General features: G+C 40.4%; 1 protein-coding gene across 7 annotated transcripts in view; it reads right to left on the bottom strand.

Moving 5' to 3' along the window:
* Atp9b (ATPase phospholipid transporting 9B (putative)) overlaps positions 1–26,247 on the bottom strand; it is a 192,133-nt gene that overhangs the window by 40,848 nt on the left and 125,038 nt on the right. For all 7 annotated transcript variants that reach the window (XM_034517990.2, XM_034517991.2, XM_076912372.1 and 4 more), the window contains 3 exons: positions 22,142–22,284; positions 5,064–5,176; positions 2,991–3,239 (listed from right to left, as the gene is read on the bottom strand). In XM_034517990.2, the coding sequence (XP_034373881.1) occupies positions 2,991–3,239; positions 5,064–5,176; positions 22,142–22,284 (505 nt within the window). The remainder of the gene's footprint in view (positions 1–2,990; positions 3,240–5,063; positions 5,177–22,141; positions 22,285–26,247) is intronic.

Raw genomic sequence — 26,247 nt, 5'->3', positions numbered from 1 at the left:
AAACATGATTTATCACTTTGTAGCTTTGGTTGGCCTTGAACTCACTATGTATACCAGGCTAGCCCCAAAACTCAGAGATCTCCCTGACACTACCTCTTGAGAGCTGGATTAAGAATGTGTACCACCAGTCCAGATACTCAGTGTTTCTAAACACAGAGTTGTGGTGTGATTAGTCTTAAGTTTCTTGTCACAGTTTTATTATGTATCAATAGGCGAATATTTGAGAATGTGAACTGTAGCCTTGTCAATCCACAGGAACTAGACCTCATGTGAACTCTAAGAGCTTTCAGACCACTTGCCCTACACGCCCATGTTTAACAACCATACATACTCTTCTGCTCTCCTCCCGTCTTGGTTTGTCCTGGTTTCCTCTACAAGAATTCTATATTCCGGTCACCTACAATTTACCTGGGGTTTCTAATGCATCTTTAACTTGCCCCTCAACATTGTGCCTTGCTTTCTCTGTGGCCATCTGCATGGATCCTAACTTTGTCACATAGCACCTGGCCTGACAGATTTTCTTTTGAGCCTCAGAGGAAATCTCCATTACTCTGTAACTATCACATTCTACATGCAGAAGAAACCAGTACCAAGCAGACAATAGCAAGGCCTACTTGCCAACTCAAATAGAATCTCAGACCATGGCTATTGAATCTTGTGAGTCTGTAGCTGAACTTTGGAAATAGTGCTTTAGGTAGCCTATAAGAACAAGTCACCATGGTGGCTCTCTTTCTCAAGGGACACTCACTCTTTCTTTCTTTTCTTTCTCTCTCTCTCTCTCTCTCTCTCTCTCTCTCTCTCTCTCTCTCTCTCTCTCTCTCTTTCTCTCTCTCTCTCTCTTTCTTTCAATTGGGTATTATATTTACATTTCAGATTTTATCCCCTTACCCTACTTCCCCCCACCACCCAGAAACCTCCTATCCTATCCCCCCTCCTCATGCTTCTATGAGGCTGTGTTCCCACCTACCCCCCCACTCCCACCTCCCCCCCTCACATCCCCCCCCCCCCCAGTGTTCGTCCTTCATGGGACCAAGAATCTCCTCTCCCACCTATGTCCGACAAGGCCATCCTCCCCTACATATATAGCTGAAGTCATGGGTCCCTTCCTATGTGCTCCCAGGCTGGTGGTTTAGATCCTGGGGTGCTCTGGTTGGTTGGTATTGTTGCTCTCCCCATGGGGCCGCAAACCCTTTCTGCTCCTTCTGTCTAACCTCTCCATTGGGAAACCCTTGATCAGATCAGTGGTTAGCTGTGAGCATCGTCCTCTGAATGTGTCAGTCTCTGACAGACCTCTAAGGAGACAGCTCTATCAGGTTCTTGTCAACATGCACTTCCAGCCATCCACATCAGTGTCTAGCTTAGGTGACTGTACATGGGATGGAAACCCAGGTGGAATGGTCTCCAGATGGCCCCTCCTTCAGTTTCTGTCCCACGTTTTGTTTCCTTATTTGCTCCCTTGAGCATTTTTGATACTCCTTCTAAGTAGGACTGAGGCAAGGGACACTCTTTCAAATGAGTTTACAGCATTAAGCCATAGATCCTGTGGTAGGTGGAATCTAATCCCTAAGACTCCCTCACAGCATCTTCCTGTCTGTCTGTCCAGTGAATAGTTCTTGGCTGTCTTTAACAATGCTACCCCTTAAACAACCTTACCATCTTTGTCTAAAAGTTGCAAGGAGCTCTCATGGCCAACCCACATAGATTTCAAGCTCTCCATTACTCAACAAACTTTTATAAGAACAGCCATCAAAAGTCACATCAAATGTCTTGAAATTCTCTACTACATGAATTAGTCTATTACTTTTAAATTTGTCTTTATTCAAAGTCTCAGAACACAGGCAAAAACCACAGTTTTGTTTGTTTGTTTGTTTGTTTCTAGAATGTGACATGAATAGCTCTAGTTTCCAGCAGGGTCCTTGCTGTCACAAGAGCCCTCAGAGCCTGGCTCATTATCCACATGACCTGGGGTATTTTCATCTTCTGATCTTACATCAGAACTACCTATTAGGTCTGCTCATCAACAACACTGGGGTTCTATGCCTACCTTTCTATTACTTCCAGAATCAGAATTTAACAGCCTCCCTACCTATGATGATTATGTACTTATATTATCTAGTTTTGCAGAATATTTGAAAAATCTAACTTGTTAACACTGGCTCTAAAGTTGGTTTGATTATATTACATAACTGTCTAAAGTACTCTGCGGGGACAGATTAGATAAAGCTATATAAACACACTCAGAATGACTGCATAAGAAGTGGAAATTTTAATAATGAATCTTACCAAATCCCAATGGAGCAAAGCTGGAAACGACTAAGTTAATACATTTAAGGAATTTTTTTAATCATTTGTTTTTTTTTAAATAATTTCTGTATGTTTCTCAATTATTTATACTCCAAATCTTTTAAAAGAACATATTTTACACACACACACACACACACACACACACACACACACACACACACACACACACACTCTACAGAACAACTGGAAATTTATTAAATAAGCCTAGTGACTCATTACAATATAAGAAAATACTAGACAATGAAAGACAACAGTAAGTTCATTTGGGGAACCAATTTGTGATAAAGCCAGCTGATTTTTCTCAAGTTATTTCCAGTAAAAACTATTAAATGTAATGATATAAAACTACAAGGCCAAAATCTTTAAGAATCTTCCCTTAATGTCATAAATAAATCTAGCCTGTAACAGTCTGAATTTCAGAGGCATAGTCTGTGGCTAATAAGGATCATGCAGACTAACCCTTAGGCATTGACATGGTAGGGTCAAAAGTGAGCCCTGAAAGGCTTGCACTATGCCCAGAGGGTCACACATACTAAGGTTAATGTCAGAATCCAGGACACATTTCAGTGTCCTTGCCTTAGAGAAGCAGCCTTCAAGCCTGTAGACTCCAGGTGGAAACAGATCACACAGGTTTGCACTGTGAAGACTACCCTCCCCAAACAAGATGCTCCAAAGAAGCAACTGACCTCATCAGGGCTGGAGGCCTGGTAGGTGCGGTTCTCATCACTAAAGTCTTGGTCTGCTTCAGCAAACTCAGTCTCTCCGGTGATACCAGCCCGAGCCTCATACACAGGAGTGACATTATGACAAAGGGCGATGGCTTTCACTGCTTCATGGATTCTACTGCTGACACTCTTCTTAACTTTAGGCGTTGAGGACTGGCTTCTTTTTGGTGGAGCAGAACTTGGGTTGTGCCCACTTGGTTGGGAGTGTATCTTTAAAACAGGGTGCCATATAATAAGGGCAGACAGAAAAAAAATGATCCACACAGAAATTACTGGCATGTTTTATGAACTAAAACAAGTTGTTTTGAGACAAGGAGAGTGATTTGATTCTTTCTCTTACACCGTACACAGCAATATAAATTACTATTATTTTTGTCTCAGCAATGCAAAATGCTTTTGAGATTGTCAAACACAACATATATATATATATATTTACTATGACATTTAAAGCCCAGTGCATTCCCTTTTCCTAAGTTCAATTAACTATGACTTTACTCCTTAAGACAGCAAGATGAAGAACAAGGCAGAATGGTGTGTGCATATATTAGACATAAAACAATACCAAACAAAGCAGCCAGAACTCTTAAGACTCTTCCCTGAATATCATAAAACTGTGATTGTCTGGTTTGTAGCTGACAAAGATTAACTATGGTAATGGTGTCAGGGAAAGAAAAGTTGTCAGAGCTCAGTCCTGTCTATGGGAAGCAACTGCCCACTGAGCACTATGTATCAGCATAATTCCCATTAAGTCTAGTAATGAGGGAGAGAGCTGTCACCATTCAGTGATAGGTTTCTATTATTCACCTACCATGGTGGGTGACAGAAGATACTTCCCAAACTCACAGTACAGACACATTTTCTGTTAACTTCAGAAACTCAGGACAGTACTCAGAAGAGACTAGGGTCAGAACAACTGAGAGGCATTAAGTACGCGCCTCTCCCCTCCAAGCATAGGACTGAATGCAGAGGTATCTGCTCAGTGCTCAACTGTGCTACCCAGAGCTGCATGGCAGCCCCCCTATGTACCAGCTTACAACGAGCTGCTTCAGCCATGGAGGAACTCAGCCCTTCCCCTTCTGAATTATGTAATGCTCACTGATGCTTGTACAATTTAATTTCAAACAAATTCCATTAAAGAGTAAGCTCTCACCCAGCCAGTGCTTCCAGTGGGCAAAGATAATCAGGTTAAGAAAGATCTGGGCTACATTAAAGTGGGCTACAGACAACCATCATTACAATAACAACATAAATAGGGACTAACACGAGTTCTACACAGTCTTACCAGAAAAGTCCACAGACATCCTTTAGTAGAAAAAAATCTCCAAATGCTCTTAGATATAAATAACATTAAATATCTACTGTATTTATATAATGATTCTTCAACTCTTCTGCTTTTAATATGGCCCTGATAAAATAGTTATGACAACCATGTCATAGATACAGGGTAGTCCAAATGCCTCTTTAAAATATCCAGACTATTGTTATGGCCCTTGGATGCCTCTCAGAGGCTGCAGGTGGGTCCCTATTACTGAAGACACTGCATACTTAGGATACAAAAGTTTTGAGTTAGATTTAAATGGATAGCTTCCTTCCTGCAGTATAGCTTCCATAGTGACAGAAAGTACTTTGTGAGCTACTAAGGGAGCACGATGCCAAGGTACCTACCTTAGTCACTGGAAGGATGAAAAACAAAATGTATTTGTTTTTTAATATGAGAAAATTTTATCAAGTATAAAGAAAAACAGAGATTATTAGGAAACAGTAAAGCCAGTAGTATTCTATTAATTACTCTTTAAAATACTATTTACTAAACAATTTTTAGAAATAATTCTTTAAAAAATTAAATGATTTGACATCATTATATTTGTCAGGAATCTGCTGATATAGATATGTTAGTCATAGTTTCTTGATTGAGATACTAGACATGATAGGAGGGTAATAATAAAAGTAATCAGATTAACATATAATAGGCTCAGTTTAGCTCACTGCTGTAGGTGCACAGAGAAGACGGCGTTCAGAAGTACATTCACATACCTGCGAGTGGGAGTGCAGGATGTGACTGTGGATTTCATCCATGGTGTCTGTGCCGTAGGAGACTGTGCCCAGATGGAGCCGCTTGAATACCATTTCATTCTGAGTGAGCGTTCCTGTGATAGGAAGGTTAGCGGCAGTGAACACTGGCAGCGGGGGGAGGAAGCTCTGCAGTTCCATAAGGAGGGCTGCTCACAGCCTTGACTGTGCCCTGGGACATCTGTCAGGAGACGCAAAGTGCCTACAGGATGGTCACTCTGACAGGGAGCATAACAAGTGTCTCTCCAAGCATGTCATGTTAATAGTCTTTAACAATGGAAGGGGCTCTAGAAAAAAGAAAATCTGAGTCTCTGTGCCTGGTTCACATCTGTGACTTGGTATAATAGCAACTTCTGCTCCTCTAAATAAGGCATAAACTAGGAAGCTAAGTCACCCCTGACTTGGTCACAGCACTGAGCTAGAGAATGACACTACCCAGCTTCACATTAGCATGGCTTAGTAGCCTTAAGACTTACTTCTGAAAAGTAACCATTACTGGTAGAAAAAGAAATACTCCAGAAGTTTAACCCTTCCTATACTGCCAGGAGCCAGCCTGGCCCGGAATGGTTGAAGTGGGACAGTGTTGGACGCAGAGGTAGCTTTAAAGACTGATGGCCTCTGGCCTTCTAGCACTCTAACTATACCATATGCTTGCTGATAATTTCTAAAAAGAAAAAAATCTTAAAAACTTTCTTGCTTATTCTGTTGTTAAAAGCTGCTGGCTTGGATGATTAACACCTGTTGCCTAGCACTGGAGAATCAAGTAAACAATTTATTGCTATAGCTCCCTTCTCTGTCCAGGCAGCCAGAAGCCTCTCTGGCTAGGCTGGTTAACTCTTTGTGAACAAGAGACAAAGGAAAGAAAAAAAAATTAAAATGCTTTATACAGGTAAATGTACACAGACACATATATATTCATATACCCACATTCTGGTTAGGCCCAACTGTCTGTCTCAATCAATTCCCTAAGTATTCGTGCATGCTTACATATATACACATCTACACAGATGTACAGACAAATACATTTGGATTGACGGATGGACAGATGGAGATGGGATGGACGGCAGAGAGCATCCAAGCCAAACCATCCTACCAACAATTTTGTTTCTTTTCTCTGGTCATTTTATAACGTTTTAGATAAAAAGTTCTTTAGAAAATTACCTCAGAGGTAAAACGGGAGTTCAGAAGGATGCTGATATTAAGTTCAAAGCAGTGTTTCACGCTAAATGCTCATTATACATTCAAAGCAATGGCTCTGACATGGCCTGGCCTTGGCACAGTACACACCTGTGGCTTTATCCTTGGACTTAAATGTTTTTCTTGAATACAAATTTGTCCCAAGTCTGTATCTCTTAATGTAATTGTAGAAGCTCCTTGTGTTTCTTGTTATGCGACCTTTATTTACTACTACGAGTGGGCATATTCTATTCTATTCTATTCTATTCTTCATTTTAACTTTATTACATCTTTCTTTCTTTTTTTTTTTTCCGGTTTTTGGAGACAGGGTTTCTCTGTGTAGACCTGGCTGTCCTGGAACTCACTCTGTAGACCAGGCTGGCCTCGAACTCAGAAATCCACCTGCCTCTGCCTCCCAAGTGCTGGAATTAAAGGCGTGCACCACCACCACCCGGCTTTATTACATCTTTCTAACAAAGCAGCTAAGACATCTCTTAAAACTTCCTAAAATTATTTGAATCAAATCATGAATTCTATAGGTTTATTAATTCATTTAAACAGCATTAATTCATGAAAGTTTATCTTTATGTTGATTTGTAGGATACTGGATCCATAGGGTGGGCTAATGTCCAGGGGTCATTATATTAATTTAATGACAGGAAAGGCAAATCAGCTGCAAAAGCCAATCCTGAGATGAAGTCTCTTTGGGTCTTGCCATTGAGCTCACCCATCGCAGACCATGCAAAAAAACGTCGGGCCACCTCCAGGAAGGCCACTTGCTATCCTTAGCCCATCCTACATGGTTCCTGATACATTTATGTCACCTGAAATGACAAGAAGGTTTGTGAAATGGGAGACAATTTTCATAGGTGAGTTTCTGAGAGAGCCATTGGGATGTGCTATTTAACACTTACTCCTCAAACCAGAGCAGAAGCTTTAAAATGACTATGCCCAGGACTGTCAATCAAGCTGAGCTACACAGATCTCACTTAATGCAAATACTCATGCAGTGCGAGCAGATGATGAACTCATCTGGTTTCACAGAAGTAAAACACTAAGGATATGTTCCCCTTTAGTAGGAACAAAGGTGCTGCCGTCAAGTGCTTGCATCTAGTCTCCACTGGGGCTTCAGCACTGGACTTGAAGTACGTGTGGTAGGGTTCCCAACTAACAGAAACAAGAAGTGAAAGGTGTGACAAGCAATGGCATAGCCATTTACAATGAAAGTTGGGCTTTCCCCACATCTGTATGCCTTTAATTTTCTTTGGCATACATGATATTGACAATACCTATCAATGACTAGTCAGGATTTACATTCGGAGTAAAATAGGTTATTGACTTTCCAGAAGAACACAGAATCTTCTTTATAAAAGAGCAGCTTTTTACTTTTTTGTTTTTTTTTTTTTTTAGACTCTATTTTGACAAGCACTCCTATAATGAACACACTTTATTAGAGCTTTTCAAACTCTTCAGAGCAATACTGGTTGTAGCCCTGTGCACTGACTGTATGCACCATACATCTTGAGTACATGGGTCCAACTTCAGAGAAGTGGAAATGAAACCAGTTATCTGACACATAATCTTTGCCAGTTTCAAGGTGGAATTAACTTAAAATACATAGTTACGTTAAATATCAAAGTCAACAGCAACCCAGCTTCCAAATAAAGTGAGGAGCCCTGTAGGTGGCATTTAACAAAGATGGATAATCAGAATTCTAGTACTATGTAGTTAAAGGTAATGAAAAAATATGCTAAATACAAAGTTCACAAAGTATATGTTCCAAAAATTTGTAATATTCTAACTGTATTATATATGAACACTTTCTGTTTCAGATTACTTGATATAATGATGAATTTTCTATAGACTTTTCTCCTTGATAACTTACAGTGGGCTAAGGAGGTCAACTTTACTGTAAGGAGCAATTTTATACGTAAAGTCAAAATGCTACAACACTGATATACATCAGACAAATAATGAGTTCTTTGCTTAAAAATAACTTAAAAATTTTTATTAGTTAAGAAATGTATGTATTTTGATTACAACCATCCCTCCTTCCCAACTCTTTCCAGTACAACCCCCACATTCCTTCTTCACCCAACTCTGTGTCCCTTTTCCTGCCCCTCCTGTGCCATATCCCTTCACTCCACTCCAGGCAGCAGGAAGGCCAATTTGGAGTAGCCAAATATTTTTAGATGTGTGGCCTTCCACTGGAATGTGCTTGATTTATCATAGAAAAGGCGGGCCCTTCCTTTCCTACAGGCCAACAACTGCCAATAACTCCTCCAGTGAGGATGGAACATCATGCCCAACTCCCAGATTCTGTAAACTTTCCACAATCATGTGCAAGCACTAAAAGATCTGTTATGAAATCATACTCCCTCTTTTGCTCTGCTGTTGCTGCCATGACTTGGAGCTGAGGTGCTTTGCTCAGATGGCTAGTGGATGCGGTCAGCCTCTCCTGCTCCTGCAAGTCTCCCTGGGTCCACAGCCCAGCTGTGCTACTGATATGCAGCTTGACATCCTCTTCAGCCTTCTTTCCCTCAACAGCCGGCAAGTTTAATACAGGAACGCACTATATTTCCTTTGCAAACTGCTGTTATCATAATTACCTTTTATTTTTATCTCAGATCTTTGTTAACTGTATTATAGGGACACATGGATGTAGAAGGTCCCAAACAGGTAGAAGGGGTTGCCAGTGCTGCCTCTACACATTGCTTTCAGCACCCCCTCTTCTTTGCTCTCTGTGTTGAATAATCCTGAAGCCTCCCAGTTCTACCTCAAGAACACATACAGAACAACTCTTCCTTCTCCAATCTCTATTTAGGAAATCCTTGGCACAGCCCTCTTCATCTCGCATCCCAATTTGAGAACCTTTTGTGGGTATTCTTAAACTCAAGGTCTATATTTTCTAACACATTTCCCACCTGTGCTGTTATTTCCAAAATAAAAATCTCTTCACATCACTCACATGATTAAGAGTAAGCAGTAGTTTGACATGGTTTACTCTTTTAAATATAAACTGCTCAGAATAGAAAACAGACTCTTCATGATGCAGTCTAGAGCTACTGTCTTCACACTGTTCGACAGCCCTAATTGTTACCTTCCTCATCAAGGGGCCCAGGCCCCTCATCTCCCTTATTCACAAACTTCAAAGGAACTGGCAACTGCTTATGTGGCAAACATTCATTATAAGATAAGAATTCAATTAAAACTGAAAACTGACAGGTACGCTGTGGCCCACAACTTTAATCCCAACATTTGAGCCACAGAGCCAAGTAGATTTCTTTGAGTTCCAGGCTAGCCTAGTCTACAGAGTTCTAAACCAGCCAAGGATGTGTAGTAACACTGTCTCAAAAACCAAAACCAAAAAAAAAAAAAAAAAAAAAAAAAAAACTGAAAACAAAACAAAACTGACCAAACAAAAGCCTAAGGACTAATAATGCACGGAAGAAGGCATCGACTACACTCTATATTTGAATCATGTATCATTGACTTTTTTTTCTCCCAGAGGTTACTGGCAAAGAAAAACATAGCATTTCAAATGCAACAGGTGCACAATGATATCAGCTGCTTTCTAAAACAAAGACGTATCATTACAATCATTGCATTCAGACTATTTCTGGATAGTAAATTCAGGGTTTGAACGTGGCTCCTATTTTAATACATTACTTTAGTTATCCTTCCAGCCTATGATATAGCATTTCCAATCTAAGTTTCCTAAGTTCAACAATGCTATCTACTACACATTGTTTCTGAGCATCTTTGGAGAAATATCAAGAGTAATTCTACACATGCACAAAGCCCATGAAACAAGAGAACCCCAAAGACACTAAAATATTAAACATATTGGCTGCACAGTATGCTCAGTTGAAATGATGTAAGAGATAACTGAAGCCCAGGTTACAGCTATTATCCCTTCTTTCTAGATATTATAAAACTCCGTGTTTAGATTTCTTTCCCTGTTACTAGCCTAGCTACCCTCACTTGTAAGTTCCCTGCCTGTGCCTCCTACTCAGAAGGTGTGAGTCATCACACCTCTCTCAGTGTTCAGATTAGTAAAAGACTTTCACTCAGTTGTTTATCTGGAGTCCTTGAGGATGTCAGGATGAAGTCAGAGCAAGTTCATAAGACAGAACAATTAAAAAGGTTACATTACATTTAGCAATAGCATCCCTGTAGGGGTGATATTTAGAAAACAGAGCCTGGTCCAGCTTGTTCCCAGGCAGCCACCATGTTCCCACTGCTCCTCCGCTCTGACCAGGGCTCCAGCTAGCTAGATGCCAGTCCCTGGCACCCATGAGACAGCAGCATAGGGGATGGCTCTGCCAATCCACCAAGCTGAATCCACAAAGCTCAGCTAAACCCCAGACAATATCTGCCATCCTCGAAGTACCTGGTAGAAATGAGACTCTTAAAGCTTAATGATTATCTAAAGGATTTATATATTTAGACATGCTCAATCAACAAGATGCCCACACAATTAGAGTTGTTACCCAATATCTAACCTTTTGACAGAAGTTGCTACCCAGGACAGCTTTCGTCCCATCTGTAGTTCTCCATGGCTGATAGCCTCCTTCCTCTCCTCTTCCCCTTCCTATCTTTCTACCCTCCACCTCCTCTTTTCCTCCCCTCCCCTTCCTCTCTTCTTCTCCCAGCTCTACCTCCTCTTCTACTGCCTAATCACGGAGCTCCACTGTGAATACAATGTAGCAGAATAAGTATCCTGCTATACATCCCTTCTGAGTGAACTTCAGACACAATGAGGTAGGGTTCCCTTTCATTTGTGCATGTAGATATCCACCTCTCCCATCCAAGTTTTTGGGCAGTCTGCTCCTTTTCTAGAGCATCATCTAGATACCCTTGCTGACAGGTGGCTGACTCCACCTTAGAGCTTAACGTGTCAGTTCTTTGCTCTGCCACTCGGCCCTACTGTGGGCAGTTCTGAGGTCAGTTATGAAATGAGGATGTTCCAGTCTTTCCTCTTCAAGTCTGTTTTAGTTCACTGGTCCCTCCCAATACATCCAGATGAACTGTCAAGTACTGAAAAAGATAAGTAGCTGGGATTTAAATAGGTATTTAGAAATTGTAAATTAATTTAAGGAATTTACAATAACTATATTATTTTTTATACTATTCTAAATGAAATCGCTTTCTAATTCAACTTTGGGATAGTTTACTGCTAGTCTATAAGGTACAATTCATTCTTATGATTCTGTTTTACACACTTTGGCTGTTGGGTTTCTAAGGGGTCCATGAGGATCTCCTCTATGTAAGACTGAGTCACATATAAGCAGACACTTTTTTTTTTACTTGCCACTACAGTATGGATGGATGCCATTTCTTTTTCATGTCTTTTTTGCCTTGGCTAAATGTCTAAATATTTTTACCAGAATTATTTATAATAAGCAAAAAGGGAGAAGAAACTCGAATGCTCATTTATTCATAGATGGAGAAATAAAATGTAGAATATACATACAATGGAATAGTATTTATTAGAAAAAAAGAATGAAGCACTCACTATACACTGTCGTTGAAAATACTCTACTAAATGAAGCTCAACAAACAGGACCCATGAGTTCTATATCATCCATATAATACCCACACGGCAAATCCACAGGGCCGGGGTTTCCTGGGACTGTAAGTGAAGAAGGTACTGAGTGAGGAGTGACTGTCAGTGCCTGTAAACACTTGCCCTGGGAGTAATTTGTTATGCACTATAGAATAGTTATACAAAATGCTGTGCAAGATAAAGCCTGAGGTGTTTTTTAATCTAACTCAAGCTACAATGTAATAACTATATATCTAAAGTTTCCAAGCTATAACAATGTTTGAATCCGTTCAAAACTGATATATCCAAACCACTGACTAGCACTGCCCACCAGATGAAAAACTGAACTGTCTCTGATGTTCCAGTATTCTAGATAAGTACATCATACTTGGCTGGGTCCTAGGATCTGGGATATGCATGTAGACAGGTGAATGCAGTCTTCACCAGCATGTGGGATCCTGAGAATGTTTGTTAAAGGTGTCTGGTTATACTTTGTCTCCTACTCATCCAGATTCTCTTTACAATGTCAGTCCTAGGCGGAGAGCACCATGCGTTCTTCCTGTCTCACCTCTACAATTTTCACTTGGTAATTTCTAGGCACTTTGTCATCTTAATATGACAGAAACCAATGGCTCCAAACTGGAAACTGTTAACAAGGAGGTGCTGGCTTAAAACCAGATGGTAAGAGAGCCACCACATCAAAGAGAGTGACATTGAGTTATTTATGATACTCAGGCCCTGTGACAACAGACTTTCTTGTGATTTCTAAGAAAAAAAATGGAGTAGTCTTTTATAAAGCAGAGGCTTTCAGGACTGCAGTGAGCAAGACAGGCAAGGAGGAAATTGATTTTTAGGAAAAATGTCCTGCGGGCATCATTTTCATGGTGGTGGCAGATGCAGTCCACGCTGGGAAGCAGATGTGAAGCTCCTGATCAGAGCCACTGGGCTGCAAGTTGTCGGCACATTAACATTGTGCTGAGCCATAATACATGGACAGACAGGTGGTTTTAACAGACAAACAGAAGAAGCCACCTGCAGTGCACAAAAATAAGCTCATCCCAGGACTATAGGATTTTTTTTTTTTTGTGTGTGTGTGTGAAAACTGAAGCAAGTCAAAGGCATGACCATGAGCAATCACTGGTTGTAGCAAAACAAATGAGTAAATAAAAACAAAGCTCTCAAATGATAAGTGACTCACTAAATGTTAACATCAGCACTGGTCATTAAAATATACTGTTGGGCTGGGTGTGATAGCACACACATAACCAACACTCAGAAGATTGAGGCAGGGGATATGAGTTCAAGGTCAGCCTAGGTGAAACAGTGAGTTGTCGCAAAAACTAACAGGACTGGAGAAATAGCTCAGTTGGTAAAGAATGTTACTCACAAGCATGAGGTCTAATATCTAGAACCTGCCCCCCCCCCCCTTAATAATTGGTTAGACATGGTGGTTCATGACTTTAAACCCAACACTCAGTAGCAGAGGCAGGCAGGTGTCTGTGAGTTTGAAGGCAGCTAGGTCTGCATAGAGAGGTTCAGGCCAGCCAGGGTGACATAATGAGACACTGTCTCAAAAACCAAACCAAACCAAACCAAACCAAACCAAACCAAACCAAACCAAATTGGGTATGGTGGTACAGATGCCTGTAATCCCAGTGATGAAGAGTTGCAGACATGCAGATCCCAGGGGTTCAATGGTCACCCAGGCTAGCTTATCTGCAAGTTCCAGGTAAGTGAGAGACCCTGTCTCAAAAAAAAAAAAAACTAAGTGGGAAGCACCTGAAAAACAGCACCTAAGCTTGCTTGTCTCTGGCTACCACACATACACGTGTGAACATTCAAGCACATCTATGCATACACACATACAAATCTATCAATCAAGCACGCACACACACACACACACACCTCAGTGTAGAATCAGTCTATTTTCCCTGTACATCAGGCCTTTTCCAAAGATCTTGATTCCTAGAACTTGTGGTAAGTGTCTCAATCAGTCTAAACACCTGAAATGTTAATGACAGTGCTCACATCCAAGTACTTACTGAATGACTGTCCTAGTAAGACAGCCAATGTTTGCTGTAAAGAAATACTGGAGCTACTATCACCATGATGAGAAGACCTTATGGCTTTCTGGTTTACAGGACATTAAAAATTTACTGTAAATCTTACTTTCAAGATCTGCCTACCCTGTAACACTAACTGGCACATGTTATATTTTTGCTGGTTTTAAAAATTATGAAAACAGCATTTCTCTCCTGATGATGCTGTCCTATGAAACACTCAAATCTGAACAACATGACATTTTGGGTAATAAATGCTATAATTAAATATAGGTCCAAAAAAAGATCCTGTTGTTTGACTGGGTATTTCTAGTAATAGCTTTGTTCTACATGAAGACAAAAACTTCCTACCAAAAGAATTAATGCATTGCTTTAATAGGCTGCACCGTGAGTTAAGTTTTAAAATTTATGAGTTCACTGCAGCATTGTTCTTTAAACAATGGCATTGTCAGATGCAACCAGTGAGAAGATTAAAGTTCTCCCGGCAGATTAAGTACAAATGATCCGTCCTCCTGTTTCAGCATCATTTGTTCATTTATCACATAGTGTCTAGTATTCCTGGTCAGTGTCAATACGCTCTGCACCCTTGCAGCTAACAGATGTCGGCTCTTGTCGAATGAATTACTTTATGTTTCACGCGCTGCTGGCCGCAGATGTGTCACTATAGCAACATCATTAATTTCAGATCTTACCGGAAACGTGCACTCCAATCAAACCTAATTATACCACATTGCTTTCTTGTCCACAAGAAGGAAACTATAATGCAATTATTGGGACACTTCATTTTGTGTTCTGCTGTGGCAAATGAGAGAGTCCCTGTGATGGACGCGTCTTGTCAAAAAGCTTATTGATGAAGCACAGACCCAATCTACAAGCATACGAAGGACCACCTTACAGTTCTGTTAGTAATGTAAAGGCTCCTCAGATGCCAGCTCACACTGGAGCATCTCAGCAGGAATTAGCCCCTAAGATGTCTGAAAAGTGCCTGGTCCCAGTGCTGTGCCTCTGATCTCCAGAACCAGAGTTGTTCATGCCAACAATCATCCACTGCAGAGGACACGCAGTATCAGCAGCTCACACCTGAACAGCTTCCGGCACACATGCTCCAGGGAATACACATACTTGCAGGAGAATACAGAGCCATTGCTTTTGTGACTAAAATAGAGAAGATGAGCTAACACTAGCAATGTACATTCTGGAACATAATGCTAGTCAATGCCAAGTGTGCACCGTCTCAGCAGGACACAAAAGGAGCAAGAGAGCTAGGTGGGCCCTGCTAGACTTCCCCAGATTTCTAGCTGTGCTCTCCTACTGTCTTTGTCCAACAAGCGGTCTCTGAGCAGGCAAGGCTTACAACTCTCACTCAGCAGAGCTGTGTCTGAGATCACAATTAGAGGGGTGGCCACCACTCAGTTGCCTCTCTTTACATCTGACTGTGTGAAACATGTGTATGCTTTTGTAAGGCTGAGGGAGTACTGAAATGCCGCTTAGCTGCTGAAAAGAATAGTGGTTCTGTTATCCATCAGCCTATGGTTTAGTCAGTGTGGCCTTCTTAAGAGGCCATGACACTATCACCTCCAAGAACCCCTGGCACACCTAGGAAGCAGGGCTGCAGAGCCCACCACCACCACCTCAGATCCCATCAAACCAGGTCAAGATCCTGAGAACAGGTGATGAGCCTGAGTCCCTGGGAGACAGCTTCAGGGAGAGACAGTGGATAAAGATGCAGCCATAACATTACATCTCAATGGAAAAACTCAGCCAATGATGGCATTTTCTTTGGTAGCTCTTACAGTGACAGAGAAGCAGTGGTAAGCAGGCCTGGTGGCTCATCTGTAGTCCATGTACTTGGGAGAAGGAGGAAGAAGATGAATCAAAGTCAGCCTATCGTACATAGTGAGATTCAGGTCAGCCTAGGGAGCAGACGAAGAACTTTCTCAACAAATAAACAAGCAAACATGTGAGAAACCATGATAAGCTCCTCAGTACGTTCTATACAGTTCAGCTGGGATTCTTAATCTCATGCCAATGTAAGAAATGGACTGCCATGGGACATTTTCCATGTGAAGTCAGTTTGTAGGCATTAATTCCCTCCCTGTTTTGCTGGAACCTGCTTGTTCAGGGATCTGGGAACTGGGAATTGTACTTGGCTGAACCTGGGATGGAAAAGGGGGATAGTAGGGCTCTCAGGCCCCAAACTGTTCAGTGAGTGAGGCGGCTTTGTGCCCTCAGCCAGTGTGAGCTGGGGCTGAGGGGTGGTGGTGCACTTAAAGCCACTGTCTATTGCCAGGTCAATGTTGCTGCCACTTTTTGCTTTTTCTCTATGTGGCTCCTGTTCTGCAGAATTATATATTCAAAACCGCTTCCCGTTCTCAAGTTTTTTGGATTACTTTATTATCATATGCCCAGCATTAAGACTTCTTGTGTCTGAGATACCCTGTTTAGCTTTTAGAAGAGCAACAAGTGCAGGGAGCTTTGGGTGTCAGGATCCTTCCTTCCCTGCCACTTTACCCTGATGACTTGAAATTTCACGATGGGAGATGAGGAGCTATAACTAAGAATCTCATCTTTATTTTTTAAAATAGGAAGCAGCATCTTAAGGAGGACTGATGTTACAAAACATTTGCACATCGTCAACAGCAAGTAGCCAAAAACAGACACTGGAAGAACTTGTTTGGAAAGGTGACTGGCACGGGCCTCTGGACCCATACAACACAGAGCCTCCCAATGCCTACCCTATGGAGCACCTGAGACCTGGCCTCCTGAGTTGAAGCTGGTCTCTCCAACCTTCCCTGTGACTTCCATGGAGAGTCTGGCACCATTGGGGGTAGTCAAGTGAATTCTGAAAACCAATCAGGAAGACGGCTCTGGAGGGACGTAGAAGACATGCATCCCCCTACCCATCAAGTGAGAAGCTTCCCATCGACCTATGAGGTCAGAGGAAAGGCTGGCGGGAAAGAGCAGTCAGGGTTAACCCCACAGCTGGCAGGTCGGAACACTGCGGAATAGAGTGCTCTCTGCTTTGTACTAAGCTCTGGCATACTTTGTCCAAGGATAAGCCTCTGGAAATTCGAAAGGTCAAATGCTATATAAAATACATTCTCCAACACAAGGAATACAATCACATTAATTACTTTAACTTTATGTCACTGAACATTACTCTGTAAATTTTTTTGGTTTTGTTATTTGTAAGCACAATATTTCTATATTGGTTTTGCTAAAATGACCTACAATTCTAATATTAATCTATAAACATATTAGATTTACTGTGTATGCTACTTGCTAATAAGTGCTTCACTGTCCTCCCTAAATCCCCTCCTTTTTGGTAGGAACAGGGATTGATCCTGGGGCTTTGCCTATGCTACTAGACAAACCCTCTACCACTGAGCTATGGCTCCAGTCATGTTTTAATTTTTATTTTAAGGCAAAGTCTTACTAAGATGCTTAGGCTGGCTTTTTATTTACTCTGTAGTCCAGGAAGGCCTTGAATTTGCAGTCAATTCCCCTGCCTACAGACCCACTCTTCCACTAAACATCTAGGATTAAATTCTTCTTTTCTTAACCTTTGACCCTTTCCTTACTTCCCGACATAAGCTAATAACTCAAATATAATATTGACTATGCTATCTTTTCGTTGTTCCTAGTCTTGGGGAAAAGCTTTAAATAACTTATTGCTAAGTGAAATTATATGTTGGGAATATCCTTTTCTAGAAAGAAAATAGTTCATCTTCACCTCCAGTTTGCTAATCAACTTTGTATAGATAGGTACTAAGTTGAAAGTCATCAAATGTTTTACTAAACTGAAAGGGGTCCCTGAGTTTTTTTTTTCTTCTTACCACAATGCTGTAATTTTTAGTGATACATTTCTAAATTTAAACAAGCCTTGAGGCCCTGGAGCACATCTATCTAGAGCTTTACATTGTATTTTCATTGATTACAGGGCTTCAAATAGCCCAGTTAAGGGCATCTCAATGTATTCAAGTTTTATTATGAGCTCGTAGCTAGGCAATGACTTCTAATAAACGCCTCTCACCTGTTATGATTCATCTATTACTGTGTACTTCATTGTGGTTTTCTCCTTAACTTGTGCATGGTTTTAAATATTAAACATAACTAGCTTTAGTACTTTATTTAGGGTTTTTAGATTGGTATGCAACAGATGCCAATACTTTTACTTTTCTGGTTTTGCTCCCTCCTTACCTTGTTGTGGCTTGAATTTTCTATCAATAAATTATGCTATCTACTTTCTCTTCTCCAAATAAGTGAGTTTATACTATACAAAGTATGCCTCAATAGGGTGATAAAAATACCCATAAAGTTATTTGGGGTTGGTGTTCGGAGAGCTTCTGAAAATGAGTTTGGATAGTTTTAGGATGGGGTGGGTGAGATGGCTCAGCAGGTAGAGGCCCTTGTTGTCAACCCCAGTGCCCTGAGTTCAATCCCCAGAACCCAGAGAGTAGGAGGAAAATGACTCCAAGTTGTCCTCTGTTCATGCTCCATAGTGTAAGGTGGCATGTACATGTACTACCCACATACACACAATAAATCCAGGTGGAAACTTAAAAGGTTTCAGGTCCTAAAACTATTTCTTATGATCTGATTTAATGGCTTATCTTTCCCTGAGAAGAATTGTTCTATTGGTTGCATTTTAAGCTGGTGACAATAATTGCTATTCCCTTATGACCTTAAATATCAAGAGTGTAGCTTTGTTCAATATGCTTGTCTATATTTTTGGGTTTTTTTTTTTCCAGTTTTTCTTTCAAGTTACATTTATTTTATAAAGTCTTCTTAAAAGACTGTCCAGCTGTATTGTGCTCTCTGTTTTATCTTTACAACTGTAGTTATTTTTTAAGAAGGGGTCTTGCTATGTTGTCCAGGCTGGCTTTGAACTCAAGACTCAAGAGCCTTTTCTCCTTAGCTGTCCAAGCAGCTGGGACCACAGATGTGCAGCACCACACTCTACTGACTGTTGGACACCATGCCTCTGATTTCCATTCTTACTTACCCTTCTGTATCTCTGATTTTCACTGCTCTTAAGACTAATCTTTATTCTCTCTTCCTTTTGAGTCCTTTTTGGGTTTTTCTATGTAGTCCAAGACATCTGGAACTCACTGTGTAGATCAGCATGGCTCCAAACTCACAGAGACCCACCTGTCTCTGCCTCAGAGTGCTGGAACTAAAGGCATACATTACAATGTCCAGTCTCCTCTTTTATTGAAAAACACAAGTTCCTTGAACATCCCGCAGGTAAAGATATCAAGTGATTCTATTTGCTATTTCTAGTGTACTCCTAACCTTTTACTACTTATGATGTTAAGCAAAGATAGAAGGATTCTATTTGTTATTTCCACTGTGTTCCTAACTTCCACCATTTCTGTTTTACTGTGAATAGGTACACTCATTGCCTGGAGTTCACTGAGATTGCCTAAGGCTCCCACACACACTAGCTGAAAAGTTGCTCTTTGGATGGCAGACACAGAAGTTAAGTCTATCCCATGAAATCAGGGTTATTTGGACTTTCATTTGGCTGACCATTTGAGTATCTGCTTGGAGGATCAACTACATAATGTGATACTAAAATGTCCTTCTGTGATAGCTGATACCATAATTTCCCCTGCATCCATCACGTTGTGCTTGGATACTGAGGCCTTTAAAGTGCCTATGTGTCTAAAATTCAACCTTCTACTGGGAACCTGTTCCGCTTTCCGAAATCGTGCTTCTTAGAATCTATCTTGTTTGATACTCAGGTAGATGACAGTTTTCTTTCACCTCCTAGTTATTTCCATGATAGTTTTTCTTTTCATGTTTTATCTTTTTTTTTAAAGCATGATTGGTTATTTTTCTTTAAGTGTTAAGTGGTTTAATTGTTTGCTTTAACACTCTCAGGACCAACAAACAGCATGGATTTAGTTTTTCCTTCTATGTCTCTTAGTCATTACCACTGTGATTTAAAATCTCTCCAGGTGTACACATCCTTCCTTTGTTCTCACTACTGCAATGTTGGAGCTCTGGACAGTATGAACACCCCATACTTACCTATTTATTTTTAAAATTAATTTTTGAGACAGCATTTCACTTTGTGGCCCAGGCTGGCCTTCACTCCCACCTCTCCTGGCTGCCTCTCTTGGTTACAGGAGTGCAGCTCCAGGTGGCTATCTAGATTCTACTTTAACAATGGTTAGTCTATGTGCATTCTAACTAGACAGCTTTGCTTCTGTTAACTGAAGCAACACTGTCAGCATTCTCTTATACTCCCCCACTCCTTACAGTCACACAGACAGTTCATTGGGGAGGGGAAGAAGCCATTCATAATGTGATATATACCATCCCAGCCCAAAGCAAGTAGGAACTTCTACTTTATCTTGTGCTTATAAAACTGAGAAACCCTGGTTACAGGCATCATACCTATTAATTGACTTAGGTCTTCTTTCAGGGTTTCAGGTTTTAAAATTATATACATTTGGGTCTTGCAAACTTTGAACTTAGTCCTGACTAACCATCTGTGGCATTCTGATTGTTTTTTCACTAAATGTCCTAACTGCTGTGGGACACAGGATACTAGGCTTACATATTAAATTAAACTAAACTCTCTTAAGGACTAAAAATTCTCCAATAGATTCCCCCCAGCTCTGTGCTCTTTTGCTCATACTGGTATTCTGATTTGACTCTGGAGATTCTGGTCTTAGCGCCCCTATCAGCAGGAGAAAGCAGTTAGCTCACAGCAATAGGGTACTTTTGCCCAGTACAGCAATGCACACATGTTCAGCAGCTGATTCTGATGGCCATCTGCTGCTCAGGCATGCTGGCTATGTAGTGGCCTCTTCTCCAGGACTCTGATCTGGAGAACTCTTCCCTCTGTGTGAGTCATCCTAGCAGCCATCTTGAGCTTCAGAGGTTGGTACTGACTTCCTCCTCTCTCCAGCTCTTCTCAGTTTTGGAATGGTGTTCATTTTTGCTAGCATTGTATTGTCTTCAGCAAACTTCCTGTCAGCTCACTGGAACTGGGAGAGCAAACTCTGCCTACTCTTGAAGCAGAGACCTCTTATTTGAGAATGGGACACTTGCACTTGTGAGCATCCCATGTCTGTTCTTCACCTGGTCCTGTACAGAAATTGAAATAAAAATCCCCAAACTGGACCCCTAGTTACACTAAACTTCCAAATTCCTCAGGGGAGCTGACACCAGCAGAATATTGAATTCACATTTATCAAAGTCTCCAGTTACATTTATCAGCAATTTCCAGTTGTTTTTTTCTCACACACACCCATCCAGGTCTTCAACTTCACAACCACATGCTTGACAACTCATGTTATGGGAGCTTTATTTTCCAGCGTACTTTCACTTGCACCCTTGCAAGTAGAATATTTATAAGTGGAATATTTGAACCTGTGAGTTCAAATATATCAAACCAGCCATTTTGCTGGTTTCATATATTTTAAAGTCATTAGTTGACTGCCTTGGTTCTCACACCTGTAAATATCTGTTCTTTCCTGGTTATACACCATTTGTATTTCTTACCTTTTTGCAAATTGAAAGAGTCTTATAACAATGTTCAGTCATGTTGTAATAACATCTGTATTCTTTGTAGTTTAACTACTAACATTACTTAAATATGTTATAGTTAACTACTAACATTAATTGAAGGTGATGCTGAATTGTGTTTGGAACATGTTTTAATTAATTATGCTATGAATGTAATTAAGCTATGCATATAAGCTGTTATTTCTAATTCACTAACAATTACTAGAAATTTAAATCATTATCTTATATTTAGTATATTATAGATTAAGAATTCTTTAATGCAAAAACACAAAATAAGGACAAAATAAAGATGGAACTACTGAGTGGGATAGGCAGGTGTGGTGATCGATGTAGGAGGGTGTATTGCTAGAACACTCAATTTCCATTGCTTTCAACAACCCAAGTATCACCTACAATAAAGAAACACATGTTCTGCTCTTAAGCCACTACATAGGTATATAGTAGTAGTAAGAAAAAAAATTCATGAGATTCTAGAAGATTCAAAATACAAAAATAAGTGATTTAAAGCTACAGCAAAGTTACATTTTGCTGACTGACTGTAGGGATACTGAACATATGAAAGGATGGAGATTCAATTATATAAACAGTTTTCAAAAATCAAGTCTAGAAACCTATAAATCCAGCAATCAGTTATGACACATATACATGTACTCATGTGCAAACAAAGTATTTGTGATGTTATTTGGTCTATTGAAAGACAAACATGTGAACAGTACCTGTTTTGTCTGTCAGTAAGTACACCAGGCGTCCAAGTTCCTCTGGTATTGTGCTGGTCCGAACAACTGTACCAGGAATATTCTCATCTTTCATAATCATCCATCCATATGCTGCTTTGCCCATGTCCAAGTTTACTCGCAGACTGCCAAGTAAAACCACCATGATGGTCAATGCTTCCAGACCGATACAACATGTCCACACCTCTGGTTTCATCTAAATGTACTTATATATAACTTTAATTTTTATAGGAATAAATAATATTAGCTTTCAGACTTTAACAGATGCTTTTATCCTCTATTCACAGTGATAGTTGGTGGATAACTCACTCCTCTTGCATGAGTTACAGTATGAGGTAGAAGAGAAGCAGGCAACTGGTTCTCAGTACTCAATTAACACCCGGAGAACTGTGGACTTAGAGGAAAGTGCACATGCTTGGGGAAGGATTACTATGGAAGTAATCATGGAAGGATTACTATGCAAACACATGTGAAATGGGGCTTGAGGCCTCTGGAATAGGCACATTGCTTCTTAGTGAGTTTTTAGTATTACATATTTCTGATCTGTAAGGTTAAAACATTCTACCTGGGACAATTTTGCTGCAATCTCATCTTAAAGCATAGGACTACAGTAGATGGACTTTGGAGGGTCTTCCAGGCTTTAGTTAAAGGGTGGCTACATAAAAAAGCACTGCACAGCTGTCCACTGGAGGAAGCAGTCACAGCACACCTATCTGTGTCAATGCACCTAGCTAACCTATGGAAGCTCAGTGGACAAGAATGTGTAAACCAGTCATTCTCAACTTGCAGGCTGAGACCCCTTTGGGGAGCTGAACAATTCTTTCACAAGGATCACATATCAGATATTGTGCATATCAGATATTTACATTATAATTTGTAACAGTAGCAAAATTACAGTTATGAAGTAGCAACAAAAATAATGTTCTGGTGGCTTCACCACACATGAGGAACTGTATTAAAGAGCTGAAGCCCTGGGAAGGTTGAGAACTGCTGATGAAAACCATGGAGATGAAACTGCTACTCACCAACCATTTATGACCTATCAACATGGTAATTCATGAGGTTCAACTTATTTTGTTAAATTATTTTAGTTATTTACATTCCAAATGTTGCTGGTCCCCCCCACCCCTTTGTTTCTAAGACGGTGCCCCTCCACCCATGCCTCACCCATCAGCATGCCCCTTCCCTGAGGCATCAATTTCTACAGGACCAAGTAATCCTCTTCCACTGAAGCCAGACAAAGCAGTCCTCTGCTACATAACCTTTTAATAAATATAATTTTGAATAAACAATCTTGAAGAATCAGTCAGTGGCAAGTAACTAACTTAGGAAGCAAGAAATAAGCATAACTTCATTTATCTATGCATAAAATTTACACCTTAAAAAATCATAAGAATTACTAGTTGGCAGAAAAACTGTTAACTGGCAGCCACCTGTGAACATCTCTCCAGCCTGTACCTTCCCGTCTTTTGTTAAGAGTGAAGCAAACTAACAAATGGCAACAGTCCTTAAGCTGCAAGAACAGAAAATGGTGTTCTAGGAAGGACCAGTGGCCACAGTGCAGGTCTACCACTGTATGGGTCTGCAAGTCAGAACCACCACACACACTTCCCTGAGTCCCTGTGCCACTGTGGCTCTCTCTCTATACTAGAATCTATGAGAAGCTGGTAAATTTGTATGTATTAAGTGTGAGGGATATCTTTGTCAACAGGTATGACATCACAGTACCTTCTAGGCAGATTTAGGGTGAAGAGGGGATTTGAAGAGGAAATACAAAACATTCCCTTTGGATTCTGATTTGATTTGGGTTGAAAAACAGATTCCTCATGAACAAGAGAGATAATTAAGACCACAGCCCTTGTTGAAACAAACACAGAAGTTGGGAGGGAATTGAGCAAGTGAAGTGAGCCAGGAAGGGAAGACACGCAACAGTGAGATCTGACTTTTGTCTAGTTATTTTACACCTCCGATTATTTGGCTCATAAACTTGCCTCTGTGTTGGGTTCTTTTGAATTTTGGTTACATTGTTTTGAAAACTGTCACCCTGCACTGAGCTCCAGCTTATAGCCCTCACCAGCCTCAGGGTTGAAGAACCACAGAAGCATCACCAAATTTGTTTTGCACAGTTCTTTTCAAACCATGAGCAATTTATGTTGTTAAAGAATTACATGAATGTATTAATTCACAGAATATTATACATACATACATACATACATACTCTGGGACCATTTTAGGTTGAATACTAACAGCCCACAAACAACATACAAAGAAGTAGTTGTAGTGGCAAAGAGGAAAACAGAAAGGTGTGAGGAGCAGAGAACAGAAATTCATCACTGAAAACAAGTCAACTAAGAAGACACACCTACATAAGGAATTACAGCTCCACATGCACCATGATTTATGTTGTGGATTTGGTCAAATGCTAAAGGATAATTTGCTTTAAATGCTAAGTCTCTAAGGCATCCAAACACTATGGCTGCAGAGTAACAAATGTACTGAATTTACTTCTTAGTAATGCCCTGCCTGTATAGTTTCTAAACACAGACCTTTATCCAGGAACATGCCAACTCTGACATGCTCCGTAATCCATGAATCAGGTGACTACAGAAACATATTAGATAGTAGCAGATACCAGCTGCACAGCAAGTGCATTCTACTGCTGACTAAGTACCTGTGCCAGGTAGAAAATACATGTCTTCCGATGGTTCACTGAGCCAGGATGCAGTTATGACATTTACTATTATACGCTCTGGAAAACTGATGGCCTGAGTAAGTAGTCTTTCAGGGATGTTGACTGGATACACACACACACACACACACACACACGAGGTGGATTTCAAAATCTAAGACTGTCTTCATGATGGTTTATTTTTAAAACAAGCAGTCTAATCTCATAGCTACAAATACTTGAAGAAGAAACTTAGAGTCTGAATAAATTTCAAGTGCATTTTCCCCAAAATACACAATACGATCCACTTAAGCCCCAGGATGCTTGCTATATTTAAGCTCTAATTTGTTACAATTAAACCTTAGCACTTACCACTGCCAGGTGAACCCAGTCCCCAGCCCGCCTGAGAAATACATACAATTCTCATTGGGGAATGAATCTACCTGAAATAATTCACATGCCAATTCTAATCTGAGCCAAAAAATAAAAAATAAAAACAAACAAAAAAAACCCCAAAACAACAAAACAAAAACGACCCAACAACAAAAAACAAAACAGAAACTACTTTCATCAGAATTTTTATCAAATGTAATCAAAACCCATTTCTATAAAGACGCTTAAATGGGTGAAGGGCACAGCTGTTTTATCTGAAATCTTCCTGCATCTCCTATTTTGATGTTATACTGCAGGCGGCAGCAGACAGCACCAGAGGCTTTTCCCTGGTAAACTGTCCTTGCACCATATTGTAGTTAAGGCTGTTATCTCCAGGACCAGTTGAACCCTCCTGAGCTTTGGATCAGCACTGCTGCCTGAGCGACCTTTAACCTTAGATGAATCAAAATACCTGTGTGTGAACAGGAGGACAACAGGTCAACATGCCAACTTCTTCACTTCCTTCTCGAAGTGCTCTATGACTATGCTATACCCACAGTCCCTGACAATCTCTCTAGTCTGTAAATGGCCTGGTTAGTTTTCAATTTACTTTGTAGCTTAGGTGGGCCTTCCCAGAACTCCTATAGCTAAAATGTTAGAAGTACAGTCCTGTGCCCCAAAGCCCAGGTAAATGCATAGTACATGTCTAGAACTCAAAATTCAGCTTCATCTTTTCCAGAAACCTGTGCGCCACCAAATGGCAACACAGACCAACCTTTCTGCTTACATATGTATATTCTAGTTAGCATAAACTCTTGACAACTTATCTTCCTACATTCTCTGGTGAAGAAAGTCAGGTTAACATGTTTAATGTTAGGTGTAACTTGTATCTGTTCCTAATTTTAGCATATGGTAGTTCTGTAATCTCTTACTAAAGGCTGACTTGATCTTTACTCCAGTAGTCAACCAAGATTTCAACAGAAAGTAGACCTTAGGCCAAGCAAGACACATCAGGTAAAAGTGCATGTACTGCAAGCTTGAAAACTGA

Source organism: Arvicanthis niloticus, chromosome 14 (assembly GCF_011762505.2).
Source record: "Arvicanthis niloticus isolate mArvNil1 chromosome 14, mArvNil1.pat.X, whole genome shotgun sequence".
Classification (NCBI taxonomy): domain Eukaryota; kingdom Metazoa; phylum Chordata; class Mammalia; order Rodentia; family Muridae; genus Arvicanthis; species Arvicanthis niloticus.
The sequence above is the reverse complement of the archived record's forward strand: the minus strand, read 5'-3'. Positions and strand labels throughout refer to the sequence as shown.